Source organism: Rattus norvegicus, chromosome 2, assembly GCF_036323735.1.
Source record: "Rattus norvegicus strain BN/NHsdMcwi chromosome 2, GRCr8, whole genome shotgun sequence".
NCBI classification, from domain to species: domain Eukaryota; kingdom Metazoa; phylum Chordata; class Mammalia; order Rodentia; family Muridae; genus Rattus; species Rattus norvegicus.
This window is the reverse complement of record NC_086020.1, coordinates 43234614-43256815: the sequence shown is the minus strand read 5'-3', so window position 1 is coordinate 43256815 and position 22202 is coordinate 43234614. Positions and strand designations below refer to the sequence as shown.

The following is a 22202-nucleotide window of genomic DNA, read 5'->3' as shown; positions in this document are numbered from 1 at the left end:
CTTCTGCATTTGACTGTCTTGAGAGGCACTGTGTGTGCACCAAAGATTAAGTTCCTAGCTGCTCAAATGGTCTGGTTTTGGATGTTGAGTTTTTGTTTTTGTTGTTATTGTGTGTACAAACAAAAAGCCAGTCTGATTTTACCTATTTAACTGCAAGTGACCAGGCACTTTTTTGTCTTACTGGTCTTTTGCATTTTCTGATGTTGTGCTTTCATGATCTTTGTCTGTTGTGTGGGTTGTTTGTTTGCCTATTTGTTTTCTAAATAGAGAAACAAAAAGGACATGGAGCTGGGTGGGTAGGGAGATGGCAAGGATCGAGTAGAGGTCGGGGAGGAGAAGCCACGATCAGAAAATATTGTGTGAACACTATTTTCTTTTTAAGTAAAACAAAGAAGAGTAGGATAAAGCTCCTGTGTGTAGCTTCTGAATGTGTGAGGTGAGACGGAGGAGACACACAGCTCTCGTCTCCTTCAGTCACTAACACGTGCATCAAGAACAGACTGAGATGCTGATTTACCTGGATCCTGTCAGAATAGTTATCAAGGAGGAGGACGCCAGAGCTCGTCACCTTCTTCGTTTCAACCATTGTTTTCAGATCAGCCAGCAGATTCATGTGCTTTGACATGTCTGTCGCTAGTACCTGACGGGGCAAAGACAGTTTTAGGACTAAAGCTGGAAGGAAGACAGATTTGCAAATGGACAAGGACATTATTTTGAGTTTGAGAAGGAATAGACAGAGTCACTATGAAGATTACGAAATGAAAATGTGTGGAGATGACTTCTTCTTGGGGACACTCTTCCTTACTGATGCCATGTTTTCTTGGGAGCCCAGAAAAGTGTGCACAACACAGAAACATTAGGTGCCTGCCTGACACTCTCAAGGTAAAGCAGCCACCATATTCTCTGTGCTTGTTCTGAGTTACTGAGCCTTTGCTGCTCTGTAACCTGATGACTCAAGGTTACTCCAACAGCCCTTAGGATGCACAGTATTTCAGTTAGCTTTGTTTTGTTGCCGATCGAGGACAAATAATGTCTCCTTATGTACAACAAAACTTGGAAGTGTACTTTGGGGGCTGACAAGACAGCTGGGTATGTAAAGGTGCTTGTCACCAAGACTGATGACCTGACCCAGGTGGTAAAAGAAGAGAACTGGCCCCCAGCAACCATCCTCTGAGTCTATAGCTACACTAGGGAATGTGTGTACACACATGTACACAGAAACAGAAATTTAATCATTGAATGTAATTTTTTCAATTAATATAATTTTGTAATGTCCTGAGATTTTCCCACTGTAAGACTACTCTGAACAATGTACAGAGAGAGGAGAGTCAAGTTGAAGGTGTTTCTAAGTGGGTAGGGAAGAGGGAAAGACTCCACTGGGGTTGCAGGGGATGCCCCCCTCTGCTGAGTCATCCTTCTATACTGCTACTGACTAAGAAGAGCTCAGAAAACAACCCACTAGTGAGGCCCTTTGTCTTAAACCCCAAAGGTTAGAAACAGTCTCTATTACACAAGAACCCTGCTGGGGGCAGCAGAGGCAGCCCCTACAGGTCAAACCTGATGTCATCTCTAAGAACTCGGATCTCTCTTCTTGTTACTCACAATGTCAATGGCCATTTTCCTTAAAGATTGTCTTTGCTTTTTGGTCAGATTCTGGAAAATGTCACAGTTTTCTTCCTGGAGCAACTTAAAGCCCACAGCCAAATGATGATTCTCTAAGACGGAGGAGTCGTTGTACATCAAGGCAAGTTCCGAGTCTGAAAAGAGGAGTATCAGCATCAGCATCAGCATCAGCATCAGCATCAGCATCAGCATCAGCATCAGCATCAGCATCAGCATCAGCATCAGCATCAGCATCAGCATCAGCATCAGCATCAGCATCACCGAGGCTGTTTAATTAATGTCTGTCCCACCGCCAGTACTCCAGAGGCTAAGATAGGAGGATAACCAGTGAGGAGCCAGTCTGGGCAAGTAGACATGAATGAAACAAACCCCCAAATTCTATGACGATTAACATTTAGGACACAGTTGCCCCTGAATGTCTATTACCCAAGAGCAAATGTGTCAAATCATCTAAGGGTCAAAAGAACCCTGGAGCCTTAGGAGAAATTCCAGTTTGACTGAGATGTGATCCTTCTCATCATTTCCCTGAAGTAAAAGAAGTAGAGCTCAGTATCTCTTCCGGATCTACCAGGTCAGCAGACTGTGGCATTAGTCCTCCCATCTGCAATGTGTCCTGGGCGTGATGTGCCATTATCCCGGTAGCTGTGGAATACTGGCCCTAATACAGTATCTGGATTGTGGGTGCAAGGTTGCCAGGATGCCAGGACAGTATTCAGTTTGTCCATTGTGCCTACCCTTCTGATTAACACCCCACTTGATTCCACTGCTTTCTTCTGAGGCTCCTGGCAGTGCTCTATGCCTGCGGACTGCCCTTCTTGCCTGCCCGCTCATGGCTTCACAGACCGTGTCTACATGTCTACAGACCATGGCAGAGATTCTGCACTTCACGTGTTGCTTTGAGCCTCTGTATCAACGACAAAAAGACATTTTGCCTCTTCCTAGTCTTGAAAACAGCAGACCTAGATACAGGTGGGTTTTTATTTTCAAAGATTAATTTTGTATTATGCGTATAAGTGTTTTGCCTACATAGATGTGCATGTACCTTGTGGGTGCCTGGTGCATGTGTAGGTTAGAAGAGGGCGTCAGAACCCCCCTGAAACCAGAGTTTCAGATGATTGTGGACTGCCATGTTGGTGCTGGAAAACAAACCCACACCATACTCTGCAAGAGCAGCAAGTGCACTTCACCACTGAGCCATCTTTCCATGCCCATCTTTAAAAGAAAAATGTTGTTTCCTTAAGTCACTATAAAGATTAGAGAGCATGAGTGTTTGATAATTATTTTCACTAGTGTTCATATCTGTTGGAACCCAGATCTTTATGAGTTGTGCTTCTACAGTGAAACATAATCAGAAGGACAGATAGACATATAAGCATTACTGTAGGTTTACTGCGGGAATTGGCTCAGGTATTTGCTTAGAGAAGCCAAGAAAAGGCCTGGATCTGCATTGTATAAGCGGGAGAGCAAAAAAAAAAAGGTTCATGGCAATCTAGTTCTTGTCAGAAGACTGAGAGGGAATGAGGTGGAGGGGAGTGAAATCTAGAGCTCTGCAAACAAGCGGTGGATAATGGATGCCCTGGCTCAGACTGAGAAGGTCATTTGCCTCCCTTCCCCTCACCCACTGTATTGGGCCCCATTCTTTGGGTGACAGTGATTGGTCAGGGTGATCTGATTCTAATGCTAACTTCTTGCCAAAAGGCTCCTTCTGGCTCGCTTGAAATTAAGATGTTCCAGCTTTCTAAGCATCCCTAGAAATTAGCCATCACAACTTAGACCGTAAACTTGAAGAGGGCAAAGACATGCTTTCCTTTGCTTTGCCAATACTGTCTTCCCAAACTAAGGGCAAGTACTAAGGGATTTCTTGTTGACTATACAGCAGTACAGGTAGACATAAGTGAACTTTACTATACAGTGCTAATTACCAACTTATGCAACAAAAGATAAAGGTGATGCCCTAAAAAGCTTTATAAAAAATTCAAAATTTTTGATGAACTTAAAATTATTAAAAGCTCAGAATGGGCAAGGGAATAGGAGATAAAGTATAAGTGTTATAAATGTAAGAAAAATGTAAGTGGGTATAAGCTTTCTGTTGGAGTAAATAAAACAAAAGTGTATACAAATATAAACTAAGAAAGTTTAAGATCATACACATTCACAGTGATGTAGACTGAAGAAAATGGGTAATTTAGACTCTATTGACAAGTCTCAAGTTGAGTCTTTTCTTCCTCAGAAAACAGGTCTAGAGTAGGTTGTCTCTGAGAAGACAAAAGATTACAGGCAAGCACCTGTATTTATTGTGAATTTTATGTTCAAAGTTCTATGCTTGCACATGTGCCTAGAGAGAAGTTTGAAAGATCAGAAAAGTCATCTTGGGGAGGAACTCCCTTCATGGTTTTGCACACTGTCTCTTTCCCTTTTCAATGAACACATTATTATGATCATCATCCACAGGGGCTCACTGTGCACCCCTGACTGGCCCTGACTCACAGAAATCTGTCCATACGCTGGGATTAAAGGCATGGCCACCAAGCTGAACATGTACTATCCAGCCCTGAGCTCAGCTGGATAGATGCATTTTTAAAACTTAATACGACGATGTATTCTATGTTAAGGGGAACATGGGTCAAACTTTAAATTTATGGAAAAAAAGTAAATTATACACGTACAGACACACACATCTTTATTACAACGGATGATTGTGAACTATATGTGATGGGTTTGAAAATGACAGCATGTTCCACCATGTTACTAAGTCATTGGAGACATAGTCATCTATGTGAGGATTTCCAAAAGAACCAGGTTGGAGAGGGACAGGCAAGAGACTGCAGTGATGTGTGTTGGTAGGATTATATGAAGGTATATTATGTAAACATATGATAATATCATAACAGAATGTCAAAAATATACCCATGTATGAAAATGTCACCTGTGAAAGTGCCATTGTCACTGTCTTACACAACTAATGTATGTTTTTTTTTAAAGAAAAAGACTTCTAAAGAAAATATTCCTACAACTGCCCTTTTCCCCCTCTCTCCACTCATACTTTGAGTCCTGATACTTTCCAATTTCTTCCACTGCATGGAGTACCATCTCCAGCCACATATGCACTTGTTTCTGCCAGCATAACACAAGCTATTGTGAGCCAACGTTTTGTCCTTGTTTGCTACATTAGCTAAAAAATAAACGTGTCCTTATTTCAAAGGTTTAAACAAAGAAGAAAGGTCTCTCGAGTATATAATCCACTAGTATCGCTATGGAAAGTACCTGTTAAAGTGATATGAGAGATTGATCGTTTCTGTAAAATGTGTGTGCTGGTAGCTAGATCCCACTTCCCCTTACTGTGATGTAATGCCTCTCTGCTCTTGGAAACCCAGACATATGCTTTGAATACAAAATGAGTGTGAATAAATTTTTTTCCCCAAACTTGGGCATCTTTACTATAACAAAACACTCCCCTCTCCAAGAGAAATTCAACACCATAATATGTTCTGTACCTTTCCCACTGTTTCTCTTCTTCAGAAAATAAAACGGAAAAGTCAAATGCTCTTTTCATAATAAATGCCTTCTAGTTATGCCACACTCAAACCTTCATGAAGCTATTTATATTTTATGGGTTGATTTATCAGTGTTGTGTTTAAAATGACCGAGGCAACATTCCCACCTTAGATTTCCATTTCTCTATGCTTGGTGTTTGGGGACCTCTTCGTCACCGAGGCCTTCATTAAAACTATACTTCTCATTGTACACTAAGAGTCTCCAATGGTCTCATAACAATGGTGAAGTGTCATCAGCTCTCCCAGGTAGAAAGGATCACCCTGCTTTCCAAACCTCTGGGGGCTTTCAAGTAGCAAACACTCCACGGGTTTGGTTGTTCAGTCCCCCAAACTAAGAAGTCATGGAAGACTAAGATCACAGCTAAGAGGCAGGGGCATGACTGCACTGGGAATCTCCTGACAATGTCCCCTGGAACATGTCTTTTAAGCTTACAATGCCTCTGAGGTCTCCTCAAGCAATGTAGCCATTTCTCTAGCAGTTTGAAATGATCAAAACTTGATTCTTTTGTTATGGAAACCAGGTTCAACCTCTGGCTTTGGAAGTTGGAAAGACCAGCTCTGTGTCCAGGGGTTGAGAGTGTGGGTAGTCTGACTCATTAGCACTGAATCTCTCCATGAAAGCCAAAGAAAATATAAACCCAAGTCTCTCTCTGAAGGGTTACTACAAACACGTAGTTTTGACAAATTATTTTGTAAAGGTCTCACATTTGTTACGTTTAAAGTCACTGGAGATTCGATTGCTACATGCTGTGAATATAAACCACTGGCATCCCTGAAGAGGAAAAAAGGAACAGGGGAGTGGTGGGGGGAGGCAGGGGAGAGTGCAGGCACAAAGCTAAGGCAGTGATACTGGTCAGCTCTGGGCCGTGTTTGTGTACCACGCCATACTGCAGACTCACTGGCTGAGGAATGACACTTCCTCACTCTGCTCACTCTTCTGAATGAGCTGAGAGAGCTGCTCCTTGAGCTGAGGTCATCCCTGTGTTGCTGTGGTCCCGCTCACATCACAATGCTAGCAGCAGGGGACTTCCAGAAACTGGGCGGTTATCAGGTTTCTACCTGGGCATGTCACCAGAAAAATGAGCCTAAATAGACACCTTGGGCCACTTCTCTAGATTTATAAGCATCCCCCAAACTTCTGTTATCTGTTTAACTGTTTGGTTGTCTTTCCACCTTTAAAGGGAAGGGGGCTGTGCTGAGACAGCAGACTCCATAGATGCCCTGCTGCCACCAGAGTCCCACAGGTGCCAGCTGGGTACCAGCCATGTTTGGAGGGTTCACAGGAAGAAGAGAACTTGTATATGTTATCCTAAGAACTACAGTAGAATGACTTAGAGGCAGTGACACTGCTAGGAGTTACTTAAATGTGCTTGCTGTTCTTTGCCATTGTGACTTGCCAGCCCTTTTGAGAAAGTGCTTGGTCTACCATGAGCACCAACCCAGTGCGAGCACGGGGAGCGATTCCACTGTGGTAATGGTTATGCAGTCGTTTTTGATGAGTCCTGTGAGTGCCCGTTACAGGTGCTTATTAGGCAGTGGGCACATGAAATGTGATCCTGCCTGGTTAGGAAGCCCCATCTTTTTTTTTTAAATAATTAATGATGTCAATTATTTATTTTAACAAAGCTGGTTCTTATCATCATCAGACATGCTTTGGATTATAGACTGAACATATGTCTGCTTTATTACTGTTAGCCAAACAAAAATCCCTGAAAAAATAGCTAAAAAGTACATGATTATTTTTGATCTAAACCCACATTTTCTCATATTTTTCTTGTGACATTTCAATATAAACTCTGCAAGTACTCTTGTTTTCACCTTGAAATCTTTTCTGTCTACCATCTGTAACTTGACTGAAGTAAAATGACAGTAATCTGACCATCTAAATCTCAGGAAATTTAGTAATCATGGTTTTTATTCTGTTAACAAATAAGGGAATTTCTACACGTTTGATTTACATAGCAAAGAAACCCTGTTTAAATTTTATTTTTCTTTCTTTTTTAAATATATTTTATCTATCTTTATTAACTTGGGTATTTCTTATTTACATTTCGATTGTTATTCCCTTTCCCAGTTTCCAGGTCAACATCCCCCTAACCCCTCCCCCTTCTCTATGTTCCCTTCCCCATCCTCCCCCCATTACTGCCCTCCCCCCAACAATCACTGGGGGTTCAATCTTGGCAGGACCAAGGGCTTCCCCTTGCACTGGTGCTCTTACTAGGCTGTTCATTGGTACCTATGAGGTTGGAGCCCAGGGTCAGTCCATGTATAGTCTTTGGGTAGTGGAGTAAGCCCTGTCTTAATGTTAACATCTGAAATGTGGTCTACCAACCAGCGCTTGAGTCCTCTGATTCTGTCTCTGCTCCATTGGGAATCACTGACAGATTTTGTTGTTTCTACAGAGGCTATTGAAAAAAATAAAAGTGGCTCTAAGCAATCTCACAGACCCGAGTTAAGCTTCCTGAGGCACAGTCACATTGGCCTTCTCTCTTTAAATCTTGCCACAGTAATGATTGGGCATAGATTGTGTGAAGACCCTGATATGACGATAGCCAGATTACTACAGCACAAGGCCAAAATGTAGCCCACTGACTGAAGCAGAAGAAAGGCACTTTCTTAACATGACAAACAAGTCACAACTTTGCATGTCTCTTCACTATACTATCAATCTACCATACCACGATGGGAAAGGATTATGTCCTGGTACTTTTAAGTCATTTACCTAGCCACATCAAGTGCCAAGCACCATTTATATAATGCTAAAACCCTCTCCAGAGGAAGAGACAAGCCTCCTCCACACACTCTTCGGCTGGTGGTGTATCAGAGACACAACTGGATTTGTACCATCCCTTACATTCCTAGACACAGTGGTATTTTCTTATGCACAGAGAGGTCACTGGGAGTTAAAAGGAAAGTGAGTTGTTAAAGACAGAACTAGAAACAAAGGTCCTGTTTCTTCTACTGAAGATCTAAAAAGGGAACTGATAGGGGCAGATCTTTGATGGAAGGAGAAAGGAGAGTGCTGGTGTCTGGTGGGGATCAGTGACAATCCACAGGGTGAAGAAGCTTAGTACTGGCTCCTACTGGGTGTCTACATGATTGTACATGTGAAACCCCTGATTTCCTTTCACAGAAACACAGTAATAGATGACTTTTACAGATGTGCAGGAGCACACAGATGGTTTTCACACACCCACTGCCTGCCTCACAGAAGGCTGTGTGATCATTTGCAGAGACAAATTACATCATATTTATGTATGTCAAAAGCACATTATTATATGAAGAAACAGGGACTTAGGAAAACTACTCAGTTATGCTTTTTTAAAAATGTACTGAGAGAGGGGGGGAAGGAGAGGAAAGAGAGGAGAGGAGGAGAGGAGAGGAGAGGAGAGGAGAGTAGAGGAGAGGAGAGGAGAGGAGAGGAGAGGAGAGGAGAGGAGAGGGAGGGTTCACTTACTTGTATTGATCAGAAATTGATTTGACACACCAGGATGATCCACATCATGTATTGCACTGGCAAAAATGGCCGCGAGAATCTCCAAGTCAGTGAAAACAGCCTGGGAACCCAACAGTGTAGGTAGTATTAGTATGTTATTCCAGAGTTACATGAGTGAAATTCTATATAAACAACAATAAATAAACAAATGCAATAAACAACCCCAGGGCTCAGAAGGAACACAGGGTAAAGCCTCACAGTACCTTAACATGCTTTATCAAGAAGGGGATTATGGATGAGTTTCTTAAATGTGATTTGAAAGCAAAATATTTTGTCTGACTTTATTATAAATCATGACAAAACCTGTGTTTGTTATATTTTCAAAAAAATATTAGTGTATCTGAAATGATGCTGTGAGAGGGAATACAGGCTGATGGGCAACTTGCTTAATGATATACTGTGAGGACATTTGTAGCCTCAATAATGCCATTGGAATTCCTTTCTCTCATCTTCCTGTCATCTAAATCACCAGCTCTTAGCCTCAGTGCCAACAAGGCTGTAGTTAGGGCATCGTGCACATTACTAGACTGTTCAGCAAATTCCTTGCCTTTACTCACAACATGTTAGGAACATGTATAACCAAAAATGTTTCCAAATATTCCCCAAATGTCCCTGGGTGTAGAAATGATGGAGACCAGGACAGAAATCCTCCTGAGAACGATGGCTGAGGGGTTAGCCAAATAGTGAGCTACAAGCAGAATTTTACAAAGGAGTCTTAAACTATACAGCGAATCACAATCTTTCCTCCAATGATTATGGAAATCAAACTCCTTCATTAAACATTCAATGGAGCAATTTCTTAGGATTTGGAAAATCCAAAAGGGCATTTCCTTCAAATAAATTCTTGGAAAGTATTAACATGTTGCTTATATTGTGGAAAATAATCGTCCTTTGAACTACAGCTATCTGACTGAAGTTCTAGAAAACAACCTAGCCGGAAATCAATATGTAAGATGTGTGTGCATGCGATGTCCACTGGGTCATTTCAAAGATGCAACATTATAAACAGATGAATCCCCAAATCTTTGACCAGCTCTCACAGATAAAATTCATCAAAGGATCTGTTGTTTATCAATGATAACTTTCTCCTTTATAAGTAAGTCAATGTATCCCACTGTAATGCTGTCTGTAAGAACCCTCCAACATCAAAGTTTAAGAGCTCTTTACAAGTGGCAAGTGAGTGACACATTAGACAAGAGGCTGACCTCCAAAGCGGGTGTAGAGAGCAGCACATGAGTTGACTGGACGACATCTGCAGCATGGATGTTGTTGTGATAGGCCACGTCAGCATGGTAATGGTCTTCTAGAGTCATAAGATACGTAATCAAAGTGTCCACTGGGATTTTAAACGTTTTTAACAAATCTCGTTCCTGTAAGGAAAGAAATCTTCCTCTTAACATTTTTGTCTTCCTGTTAAAACTCATTCCCCGGAGTATGTTAAAAAAGAACCAGTGCGCAGGTGGTACTTATAAGTAACCCCAAAATGAAACAATGTTTCCTCATATCTATTGAAGGAAATGGAAGTATCCAGAAAGGGCAGGAACTCTGGCAACAACCTGTGGCTGGGGTGGCCCTCTGAAAGCAACATTACTGTAGCGGAGGGGTTCAGTGTGAGGAATGGGGTGCCAGTCCTCTGCTCTGACAGGCGGCTTCAGTGCAGCTGCTGACTCAGCCCCAGTCACATCGGATGAACCCACATTTGCCCCCAGGCTGGAGCTCCTCCTCTCAAGATACCCGTGCCAGCCCCAGCTCCTCAGTGAGTCCTATCCTGACATGGTACAAAGGCAAGAACAAGAAACGGGTATAGGAAGGATGGCTGAATGCTAAAAAGATACCCAAGAAATTATATTCTGGTTAATCAGACTTGTTTGTTGAGGAAGAGGTCTGCATTGCAGAGATGGATTTATAACTATTGTTAATGCATTGTTCCCATTCCTCCGTATTTCTTAAATAGAAAAAATGCTATTATTTACGTTTTACATATACTCCACACTTAATATTATGTTCATTGTAAAGGAGCAATAAAAGAGAGGCATCAAAATAAGCCAAAGGGGATGGTACAATGCATAATGCAAAGGCTGGGCAGTTTGGGTAAAACATGCTGAGGTGGCATTGTAATAGGTGGCTGTGTAATCACGGGATGAGCGCATCAGTGAGTTCACGGCTAGATGCATTACCAAGAAGTAGGCCCAGCTCAAAGGAGCATGCCCTAGAAGATTCTGTCCTGTCCCAGGATTCCATCTCCTCTTTCTACTGGTTCAGTTCAGCCCAGCCACTTCTACTGTCCCATGATTTCTGCCCCACAGTTTATCTTATCATAACCAAAAGGCAATGGGGCAGCTGACCAGACTGCCTGAAACTGTGAGCTGAAATAAATCCTTCCTCCTCAAGTGATTGCTCATGTCACAGCAGCAGAAAGTGACCAAGGCGGTCCTTGATTAGAAGCAATTGGAGGACATTACCAGAAAAACAGTGTGCGTGGGAACAGTCAGAGGCCGGTTACCTGAAAAATGGTGTGCATGATAACAGTCAGAGGCCGGTTGCCAGACAGCTCCGCTATTCGGAAAACGTGGAGGCCCCACTTGTTCACGTCTTCTAGTTCCTAGGGTGAAGGAAAGCACCCGAAGAACACAGAGTTGAACAACCGGTGACAATAAGCAGAAGCAATTAAAAATTACCAACTTTAATAAAAAAAGGCTGCTGAAGTAAAATGCATTTTAAACGTAAAGGAAATGATATGTGAATGGTCAAACTCAAGGCAAGTTCATGTCAATACCCTGAAGTGCAGTATTGCTTAAACTCATGGATTTGATAGCAAATTCAATTTTGACTTCAAATAATTTAATCGATGAAATATAGTCACAGAATCTACCTACTGTAAAAGCGGAAGAGATGATAGATTTTAACTCTCCAAGGCCAAAAGCTCAAATGGAGATGCTCAAAAGTAAACAAACAAGCAACCAAACAGCAAACGAGGACGTATTAACCAAGCCACATGTCTAAAACTAGGTATTAATAAACGTGAATAATTTATAGAGATTTATGAAGTGACTTTCCCATCTTCAAATCAAGGACTGGAGAGATGGCTCAGCGGTTCAGAGCAATTGTTGCTCTTTCTGAGAACCTGTGTTCAGGTCCCAGCACCCAGTGCTAGCCAGCTCATTCAGTTACTTCAAAGAAAACAAAATAGGTTTGCTGTTCACACACACACACACACACACACACACACACACACACAGACCACACACACGTATACATATATGTATATTTGAGATAGACACAGCCTCACTATGTAGCTCTGGCTGTCCTCGAACTCACTATGTAGACCAGGCTGTCCTCGAACTCAGAGATCGATCTGTCTCTGTCTCCCAAAGTACTGGGATTAAAGACATGTGCCACTATGCCTGGCTGTAAAGCAGTTTTTAAGATCAAATAAATTAATGAACTTTTCTTTCTGTTTAAAAGGGAAGGAAGGGAGGAGAGAGAGAGAGAGAGAAAGAGAGAGAGAGAGAGAGAGAGAGAGAGAGAGAGAGAGAGCGCTCACCTTGGCCAGGACATCTTCCTGCTCTGTTTTAACCCCAAATCTTGGGATGCAGGAATTGGTCAGGCTGGAGCTGTGCATCAACTTCTTGACCCCACTGATCTGTGACATCGGCCTTTTCTTCTTCTCTTTTTCCTTCTGAGTCGGAGAGGGAATTTCTACTTCATGTTGCTTATCTTCAAAAATTCAGAAAACACCCTACATTTACTACGAATCCAACTTCGTTTTTTTAATCACATAACGTATAAACGAACAAACTGTAACTGTTCAGTATGTATTCTAGGAAGTGATTCCAAAGGCCACTTGTCCTTTTCGAGTTGACTATAAGTTGATATCCTCAAACACAAAATTCAACAGATTCTACTTCATTAGCAAAGGCCTCCTAATGGATTATCCTAGGAGAAAACGGTAAGATGTGATAGCTAATTTAAAGCTAATTTCGATACTTTGGTATTTACTGTTTGACTACTCTATGGAAACAGCTTTCCTCACTAACTCAACATGTGTTTTAAAGTGGTAGAAACTTCACAGGCACACATGTCACAACAGGAGCAAATGGACTCAGCGGCTAAATAACTGCCTCCAAGCACCCTGGGAGAGCTGAAGTACACCTTACAATGACTGGATACTTGTTACTGTCTTCCCTTCTTATGATGTAACCCAGTCTTACAGGGACCCAGAGACAAACCCCAACATTATATAATCATACACATATATGCTACTTTTTACAGTAAGAGCTATAGACACAAGATGTCTTCATACATTCATCTCTGTTAAAGGCCTTAGCTCTCCCTTGTAACAGGGTAGGTCCAACAAACATCTATATAGGAATTCGCTTCTTCATATGCAATAATTTTACTTAAAGATACCTTCCCGAGACTAGAAGGCAGTAAATGATTAACTTTCACTTTGGGCATTTCCTGTTCGCAATTAAGGTTAGGAGGGTTGTCTCACAGAGTCACATTCTTGACTGCATCAGCAAACTTCCCTTAGGAATCGTACCTGTATCAGTCAAATCTGGTAGTCATCAGACTTTCAAACCTTCATGTTAGGGACCATTTATAATTTATCATTAATTCCCTAGTCCCCAGTAATGGTGGCATTTAACAAAAAATGTGTTTAATACAGCCATGAATACATATCAAAGTAAATATTTTATAATTTAATATTAGGAAAGACTTTGCTAGAGAGGTGGCTCAGTGGTGTGGTGCTTGCCTAGCGTGTGCTAGGCTGTAGGCTTGATACCCAGCACTGTAAGCAAACAAACAAAGTATACTATGTCACCTTAGATGGATTCTGAGGCCTAAAGTCTCTGTTTATTAACGTTATGCATTTAAAATAGCTTTTCTAACATAGATTTGGGTTCTAAAACAAGTTAAACTCTAATTGCCCTCTAAAAATAATCAAGCAAACGAGTCCGAGGAGAGTTTTAAATTGCATGCTGCTGTCTCACCTAAGAACGTGTTTGATATGTACTCCGACACCTGGTTGCCAGACCGACTCATTTCAGAGAGGTGGGTGAGCTCCCGATTAAGCATCCTCTTGAACTGAAAGACAAAAAGATAAGGAGTAGAAGATGGGGAGGTTTGAAGTGTCCCGACGTAAGCATGCCCCGGAGCACAGCGAGATGCACCCAAAGAACATTTAAACAATGGTGACTTTATTATCCCGTGTGACTTTCCGCAGTGTGGGAACGGTGTAACAGTCAGTGTGGCGACCAGGCCCTGGGCCCACGTGGACGTGAAGCACAGAAAAGGAGGGAAGTCGGGATGAATGAGAAATTGAGTTTTGAATTTCACTGAACTTTAAATATCTTTGATTTGAATATGCAAATTTAGCCAGCACAGATTACAGCGCTTAATGGCATTAATTAATGGGTAAAAGAATTTTTAAAATAAAGGTTATTTTTATCATCGGCAGAAGAAACGTGTGATAGTTGGATGTAGAACAATTGCGTGCGGCATTCTATATTTTTGCTAGCTTTCGTCTGCTTTTGGTCGTTTGGCTGTTTCAGTTATGGTTATATAGTTACGGGGTCAGTTTTAGTTGTTTCCACCTCCAATGTCCCCACCCGCAGCTGTCCTTCCCAGCACAGCTCCCTTCTGCCTTCTTGTCTTCTCCTTTTACCTGTGATGCACTGAGTGTAACACTGTACTCTCTTATCCCTTGATTGGTCATTATCAAAAATGAACATACAATAAAGTATAATTCTCTTTAACCATACAGGGAAACTGAATAGGTTTTTGTGTTCTCTTGGGGCTTTGAAGAGACATAACATTTGAGTAAGTACGACATAGCACTTCCTCCTGAAGCTGTACACAAGCAGAAAGTGTATACGGGTTCTCCGCTTTTCAAGTTCACATTTATTTTCGTGAGGCCACAAGGCCTATTGCCATCACACACACTGCGGTCATCGGCTACCTCAACAGGGAAACGCAGATTAACGCTGCTCTGAGATTTTAGCTTCTCCCCACTCAGATGCGGGGAGAGGGGAACACTGCTGGGTGGACTGTGAACTGGCACTGCCATTATGGAAATCCACTTGGGGGTTCCTCAAAAAGCCACAAATAGACCCACCACATGATTCAGCTACACCACTCCCGGGCATTTCCCCAAAGGACTCCCACGACATAAGTACTTGCACATCCTTGTTCTCTGCTGTTCTAGTCACAATGGTCAAGAAATGGAAACAGCCTAGATGTCCATCAATGGGTAACCAGAGGGTGAAAATGTGGTACATTTACACAATGGGATACTGTTTGGCATTTAAAAAAATTAAATCATGAAAATTTCAGATAAGTGAGTGGAACTGAAAGCTTAGTCATGCTAAGTGAGGTAACCAGAAAGCAAACACGACATTTTCTCTCACTTGTGGATACTGTGTTTGGCTATATATGTGTGATCCATGTGGAATACTCAGAGGCCAGAGACTGAGTGAGGGACCATGTGGATAGCATTTCTTAATGGAAAGCCTACCTCTGAGTCTACAATATCTCCCAACCAGGCATGTTAATTATGCTTCAAGTGCTTTCAACATTCAGTGTCCTAGTTTTCTCTGTTTTTCTTGTTTTTTTTTTTTTTTTTTTTTTTGGAGCTGAGGGCCGAACCCAGGGCCTTGCGCTTGCTAGGTAAGCGCTCTACCACTGAGCTAAATTCCCCAGTTTTCTCTGTTTTTATTGTTGTTTTGTCAATTTGACACAAGCTGGAGTTAATCTGGGAAGAGGAACCTCAACTGAGAAAATTCCTCCATGGCTGGAGAGCTGACCTAGTGGTTGGAAGCATTGGCTGCTCTTCCAGGAACCTGGGCTCTATGGCCAGCACCCACGCAGTGCCTGACAACAGGTTTGGAACTCAAGTTCCTAGGGATCCAGCACTCTCTTCTCTGTGGCCTCAATGGTGACCAGGCATGCATGGAGTACACAGACACATATGCAGGTGTTAACACTCACATACACTGGGGGAGGAGGGGGGGGTGAGAGAGAGAGAGAGAGAGAGAGAGAGAGAGAGAGAGAGAGAGAGAGAATGCCTCTATCAGATTCTCTATAGGCATGTCTATAGAGCATTTTCTTATTGATAGTTATAAGAGGGTCCAGCTCACTAGGAACAGAGCCAAATGATGTTGGTCGGGTGGTCCTAGGTTATGTAAGAAAGCAAACCATGCAAGCCATGGAGAGCTAGCCAATAAACAGCACTCCTCCATGCTCTCTGCTTCAGTGCCTGTCTCTAGTGACCCGGAAGTGTAAAGTGAACTAACCCTTTTCCTTTGCAAGTTGGTTTTGGAAATGGTGTTTTATCATAGAAATAGAAAGCAAACTAGGTCATTCAGAATAATGCAGTTTTCCAATAAGCAAGGTAAATGATATTAAATACATGATCAAACATGTTAAAAATATAAAATAACTTTATTACATGTTTGCTAGAATCTGAAACTTTACATTTCACTATCAGATCTGTCATGTCAGCCCAGAGAGGAGGGATGAGCTCCTCTTTTGGAAGTATATGAAATGCAAGTTTTAGACCTGAACGGGTTTACTTAGAATTTTCATAATTCCTGCTTTTCTACATCATTTGTACAGAGGTGGCCCAACCATAAGCCATATAGTCTTGAGAAATCTCTTCCAAAGCCAGTGCTAGGAAATCCAAATGAGGAACAAGACTTCAGCTATCACCGCAGACAAGAATGAGATCAAGACAGTGCCAGCCAACTGTGAGAGACAAGAAGCACACGCTAGCTTTCTCTTACAGTTAGGAAGAACTGACCGCGGTGAACACACGTTCTGTGTGTCAGTCCGCAGGTACGAGTATATTCTAAAATTTGGGGTTTTTTTTAACCCATGTATTTGTACACATTCTTGTTAACGTACATGTATGGTTAAAAAATCTAGATAGCTAGACAGAAGGAAAGATTTAGAAAAACATTTAAATCCCCACTGCTCAGAGATAATCACCACAGACAATACAGAGATGTAAACCACAGACAATTAGCTGTATTTGCTCTGAGGCCTTTGTATAAGGATGTGCACTGCACCACATAACACAAGGCATCTGGTCCTGTTTGCATTTGCTGAGTAGCATATATTATTACCTGTGAAACTAAGAGGAGGCTTCCTGAGATTATTTCAAAAGGCATTTACACTCACTAGTGGTAAAAAATCTGTGTCTTTACCAAGCTATGTCTTCTTAAGTAAATTATCAACTTACAGTTAATTAAATGAGCTATCCATTTAGGCTGACTTCCATTTTGCCTACCACAGAACACACATTCGGTTACCTGAGTTCTTCTCATTAGCCCTTCTGTGGTGGTCAACCCTGACTTCTGAGACTTTTATACTGATAACTGGTTTTTGTCAATGCAGGACACAAAGATAGAACTGATGACAGATAGGTCTACAGCTAATCCCCATTTTATCCAGCTGCATGAAGGAATTTAGGCAAGAGCCCATGTGGGAAATCACAGCTGTTTCAAAACCATTTGTAACATTGTTTCAAAACCAATATTATGTATAATCTCTCACATGTAAAATGATTTATAAGTAATTTACCCTTGGGGAAAAAGTACACATGAGGTAAGATATATTCAAAGGAAGGTTTTCTAAATATTTAAACATGTAGCCAGCAATGTATTCTTTCCTTAATTTCAAGTAGCCCATGCTCTAAGCTGAAGTTGCCCTTAAGGACTCCTCGACCATGTCAAAGCGGGGAGGGGTGGGCAATGCTTTCTACTAGTGCGAGCCTCTCAGCAGACAGTACAGGAACTGCCCGCCACACTGACCATCTCTCAGTACAACAATACAGGGAGATGCTCATTTTCTGAAGACCCCTGGGAAATGGAGACAGGAAGCCACAGACCCATCCTCCACCTCACACACAGACTGTAGGATGAAGATGTTGCTCGATTTGGCAGCTGGAAATTTTTCATGTTCACGCTCCCGGCAGATATGCCATACAAATTATTTGGTTTTGCTGGAAGAATGGTGTACAATTATTCTGGGCATTTGTTTATATAATTCATAGTAATAGCTAGCATAATATATTGCCAAGGTTAAAAAGCCATTGAAGAGATTCTTCTGTGCAGACTCACAGTGCATACTCCCCCGTAGTGCTGTATCACAGGCTATTCCCACATTCCTCTCTCCTCTTTGTTTAAAACACAGAAGCACAGGTTGGAGAAACCCTACATCGCACACCTGCCTCCCTACCAAGGCCTGCTGTGTTTCAGAGAAGGCAATGTTACATTTTAACAGAATTATGAGACTATATTTAAAGCGACTCCCTAAAGGATTCAACCCAGGAAAGCTAAGTCAGGGGGATTTCCAAAAGGCCATTTTCAAAGAGCCAACTAAGTTACAACACAAGGACGTTTTTTTGAAGAGTTAAAATTGCTACCTTTTTTGGCTACTTGCTAATGACATTTTCAATCTGGGTATGCTAAACTCATAACCACAAAAGTGGCCACAAGGGCTTTCTCAGCTTGTAGTCCAGGCCTGATGCATTAAAGAACAATATACTAAAGCTTTTAACAAACATTTTAATTACAAGGTTAATTTCTGTCATTTTGAATAACTGTGTTTATTAAGACATTTAGAGGCTATTTTCCTGGGTCGGGAAGGATGGCTTTAAAAAAAAAAAAAACTGACAGAATGTCTCCTCCTTGCAACACCATTACACTGCCTAATTGATTTAGGATGGGTGAGTGCAAAACGTGCCTCTTGTAAAACCCTGTGCGAGCGCTATTTAATTGGGTGTGTAGCTATGTTGGAAAGTTACCTCTATTTTATGTTGATGAATTTCTTACTGGTTCTGTTCTACTCTAAATGTTTTAAAAACACTACAACAAATCGTGGTTATAATGTGGGGGAGGGGGATACGACGGTTCCTCTGCAGATGCTTTTGAGGTCTTTGTTCTCATTATGCACCGGAGAGTGTGTGAGTGGGCAGCATTTAGGTCATAAAGCAGAGGCTAAGTGCAACCGATCTGAATGTTGTATTCCGTGTTTTAGAAGTCCCGGTCTTCTCTGTACAGTTTTCCTTTAAGATAGTCAGGGATGCAGAATAAGTAATAAAACGAATGAAGCCTTTACAAACTCAGTCCTCTGTAATTGTGTAACGCAGCAGACCGGGTGGATGGCACATCCTGTGTGCACGAAAAGATGCCGTGCAGCCAGCAGTGAGCCAATAACTACAGCTTCCACCGTGGAATCCTGCTAACAATCATTTGGATATGATACTCCTCAAGTGCGGAAGATACTGAGACCTATTTAAATACACACTGCACTGACTACTGTTTCCATTGTGCAGTTTGGATATGATGCCTTGCAGGTATGGGAGGCATCAATATTAAGACCTGTTTAAATGAGTACTGCCTTGGCTCTATAATAATAATATTTCAGAACACATAAGACCGAATATCAATATTTGACTTTCTTAAAAGGTTAGGGGCAGAATGCTAACACAGGCACTAAGCAATCCAGCAAGTGTCTTCCTAAAAGGTAAGTCCTAAGACTCTATATTTAGATTTGTGGAGGCATTGCTCATAGTCATAATTCTAACAAAAGTCATTAAAATGTCTCAAGGGGCTGGAATGGCTAAGAGAGAGACTCTGGGGGAGTGTATGAGTATTTCTTATATTACTTTTTACTGGAATTTTAAAACAAGAAATGGCTAGCAAAAACTCGGGCAATAAGAACATGAAGTGCATTTTAAAAATATGGACTATCCTGGAGATTTACAGAAATCCTAGCAACCAAGACAGAGCTAAGATTTCTAGCTTTCTTAGAATTCTAGTCAACCTTGACTGCAAGCATGCAAGTTCCTTTCACAAAGAAATAGAAAACCAACAAACAGAACCCCCCATCTGAAAGTACTTAGGGCAGTAGAGTAGAAGGATGTCTTTGAAAATGTGCTGTGAGTGGCTCATACATTCAAGGCTGAACCCCACTTCCTTTGGGGTCTAAACTAGGGCTTCCTACTTCCTGCTTCAATCATGGAGACAGAACTCAATGACAGCTTTACAACATGAAAAGCTGGGTCCAGCATCCACATGATCTTACCAATCCCCTGTATAAACTTATTCCTTGAGATTAAAAATAAATCCACAGAATGAATAAACTTTCTTACAGTTATCTCCAGATAACCAAGTTTACACTAGAATGAAAATCATTCAGTCAGGTACATCATCTACAGCTTTAAAGATGAAGGTGAGAAAGACATTATTTTCCACTTGAAGTCATAAGTAGCATAACACTTGGAACCTCGTATCGACGGATAAGATTTAAATGCTGCAATGCTAATCGGAATTCATCAGTCACAGGAAGGAATTTGGTACAATAATTTATTTGCAATTAATTTATTTCATTGCCTTGCTATTTAGAATGTAACTTAAATTTATATAGGACAAACAGAAGAACCAAGGCACATGCAAAAGCTATCTTAATACACAAAGTACACCTGACACTCAGTTATACAATCTTATCTCTTTAGCAACAAAGCACACTTCTTCCCTAGTTCATTTCTAAGAGAAGAAATAAAATTGCTCAGACGCCATTATAATTTGCTAAAATCCACCACTTATTCAATGAAAGTAGACAGTTTTAACGGCAAAATAAATCTTACCTTTATGTAGCCCCAAGACACTGACAATAAATAGTTTGCTTCAGGCATTTTTGATAGATTATGTGTCTATACGTATATGTGACAGCAAGTTCTAAAATGTGTATCTCTTCAAACCTCAATTTCTACCAGTTTCCACAAAGCCATTCAGGGTGTGGGGAGTTAAAGATTTTTGGTAATTAAGCGTAAATAAGAAAGCATCATATTAGGATCCCATCCAGCCGTCTTTCCATTAAACACATGCCATTTGTAAAACTCCGAAATGGAACAAAATTCAGCGACTATTCTGAATAAGGAATATCCATGTGATGAAGAAGAGGCTAAAGAGCTAAGAGTCTGCATCTTTCTCTCCGAGCTCCAGGGCTTAATGAATAATGTATGTCAAGATGCTTAGCAGTGAGAAAGACTAGTTCTGTCAAAGGCTACCAAATAAGGAACTGCGGGGGAAGCCGGGAAGGGTGACACGAAACCCTGCCCACAGAACCAACTATGCTCCAATCGCATTCCATCCCTGGTCTATGAGGGCAGGAGGCACGGTTGCGGCTCAAGATGGTTTGTGATTGGTTGGCAAGGTGAGCCTCTGGGGAAAAGAGGCTTTCCTCCCACATGGCGAACGCCATTTAATAAAGGTCTCCCTGCAGTTCCGAGGCTGCCTGTAAAAGATGAATGGGGCTTCCCTCTCACAGGGATGGCTAGTGATCACAAAACTGTCAAGATCTGGAGTCGTCTCTTAAATAAATACTGTCAGTCTGTGTGAATTCTGATAGTCTTGATGAGCCCGTTCTGTCTCAAATCCCAACGCGTGGCTTTCCTGGTGATAAAGACAGCTTGGCTTCCTCCCGTGCCCAGCGCACAAGCGCAATCATAATGAAATGCCACAAGTCCAGACTTCATAAATGAGAACACATCCCTTCTCCTTGGGGAAGGCTGCTGTCAGAATCCTTTGTTTCTATTGTAATATGGCCACACTCTATAACACACAAAGTCTAAAATATAAATCTGACTAGAGGAGGGAGGGGTGTCTGAAAGGGCATGTCTCTGTCTAGATACAGAACGCAGTTATGCACACCGATTCCAGTTTCTGTACTTGATCTGCAGAACATTTCTTATGATCCCAGACGAAGTTGAGAACGGACTGAATAGCTTTTAGGAATGCAGAGTTGAAATGGAGAGTAAGCATACCTTTTTTTCCTGAGGGCTAAAAGAGAACTCCACATTCTTTTGGGAAACCCAACCTTTTCTATTCTGCTTGATATGGTAACTTTTATCCTAAACAGATCTTGTGGATGAGAAATGAGAGAAATTAATTTCTCTTGCTCTATTACAAAGTTCTGCATAAGGTGCCTATTCTTGTCTCGGTTGATCACTCTGGGCTTCTGGGACTCCCTGACATGGTTACTCTATAGTGTCCTGCACCAGGTTTGCCTCAGTCTGTTTCACCACAACGCTTGTCTAGCACAGTAGTCCTGCAATGTCACTTTCTGTAATTCCAGGTTCTTTCAGCCAACTGTGTCCTGAAAATGCTAAATGGAAAGTTCCAGCAGTATTCTCGTTTTTAATAACACTACTTTCAACAGTAGACTTACTAATATTCTAGTGTATTTTTACCTGTTTTTTTAACTGTGCCTTATTTACAAAATAGTTACAATTCTACAGACTAAGAAAAAGTACAGCCTATATAGGGTTCTGTACTGCAGTGGCTTTAAGGCAGCGACAACAGGGGCAGGTGAAGGGGAATTCCCGAAACACACCCCATGGGTACGGGTGGGAAAAGGCCTTCTCTGCCTCTTTGATATTTCTATTTTGCTTCTCAGACACTCAGCACACCTTTGGGCTCACTTTCTACATTTGTCTAAATCCACAACCCCAATTCTCCACC

At 41.6% G+C, this 22202-nt stretch overlaps 1 protein-coding gene across 18 annotated transcripts in view; it reads right to left on the bottom strand.

The window, feature by feature from the left end:
- Window positions 1-22202, bottom strand: part of Pde4d (phosphodiesterase 4D) — a 1514231-nt gene that overhangs the window by 5752 nt on the left and 1486277 nt on the right. For 17 of the 18 annotated variants that reach the window (XM_039101733.2, XM_063281298.1, XM_063281299.1 and 14 more), the window contains 7 exons: window positions 13668-13761; window positions 12218-12390; window positions 11177-11275; window positions 9879-10043; window positions 8635-8734; window positions 1603-1757; window positions 518-640 (listed from right to left, as the gene is read on the bottom strand). In XM_039101733.2, the coding sequence (XP_038957661.1) occupies window positions 518-640; window positions 1603-1757; window positions 8635-8734; window positions 9879-10043; window positions 11177-11275; window positions 12218-12390; window positions 13668-13761 (909 nt within the window). Of the gene's footprint in view, window positions 1-517; window positions 641-1602; window positions 1758-8634; window positions 8735-9878; window positions 10044-11176; window positions 11276-12217; window positions 12391-13667; window positions 13762-20326; window positions 22183-22202 lie in introns of those variants that run through there. The other variant, XM_008760722.4, reaches the window with a different exon arrangement.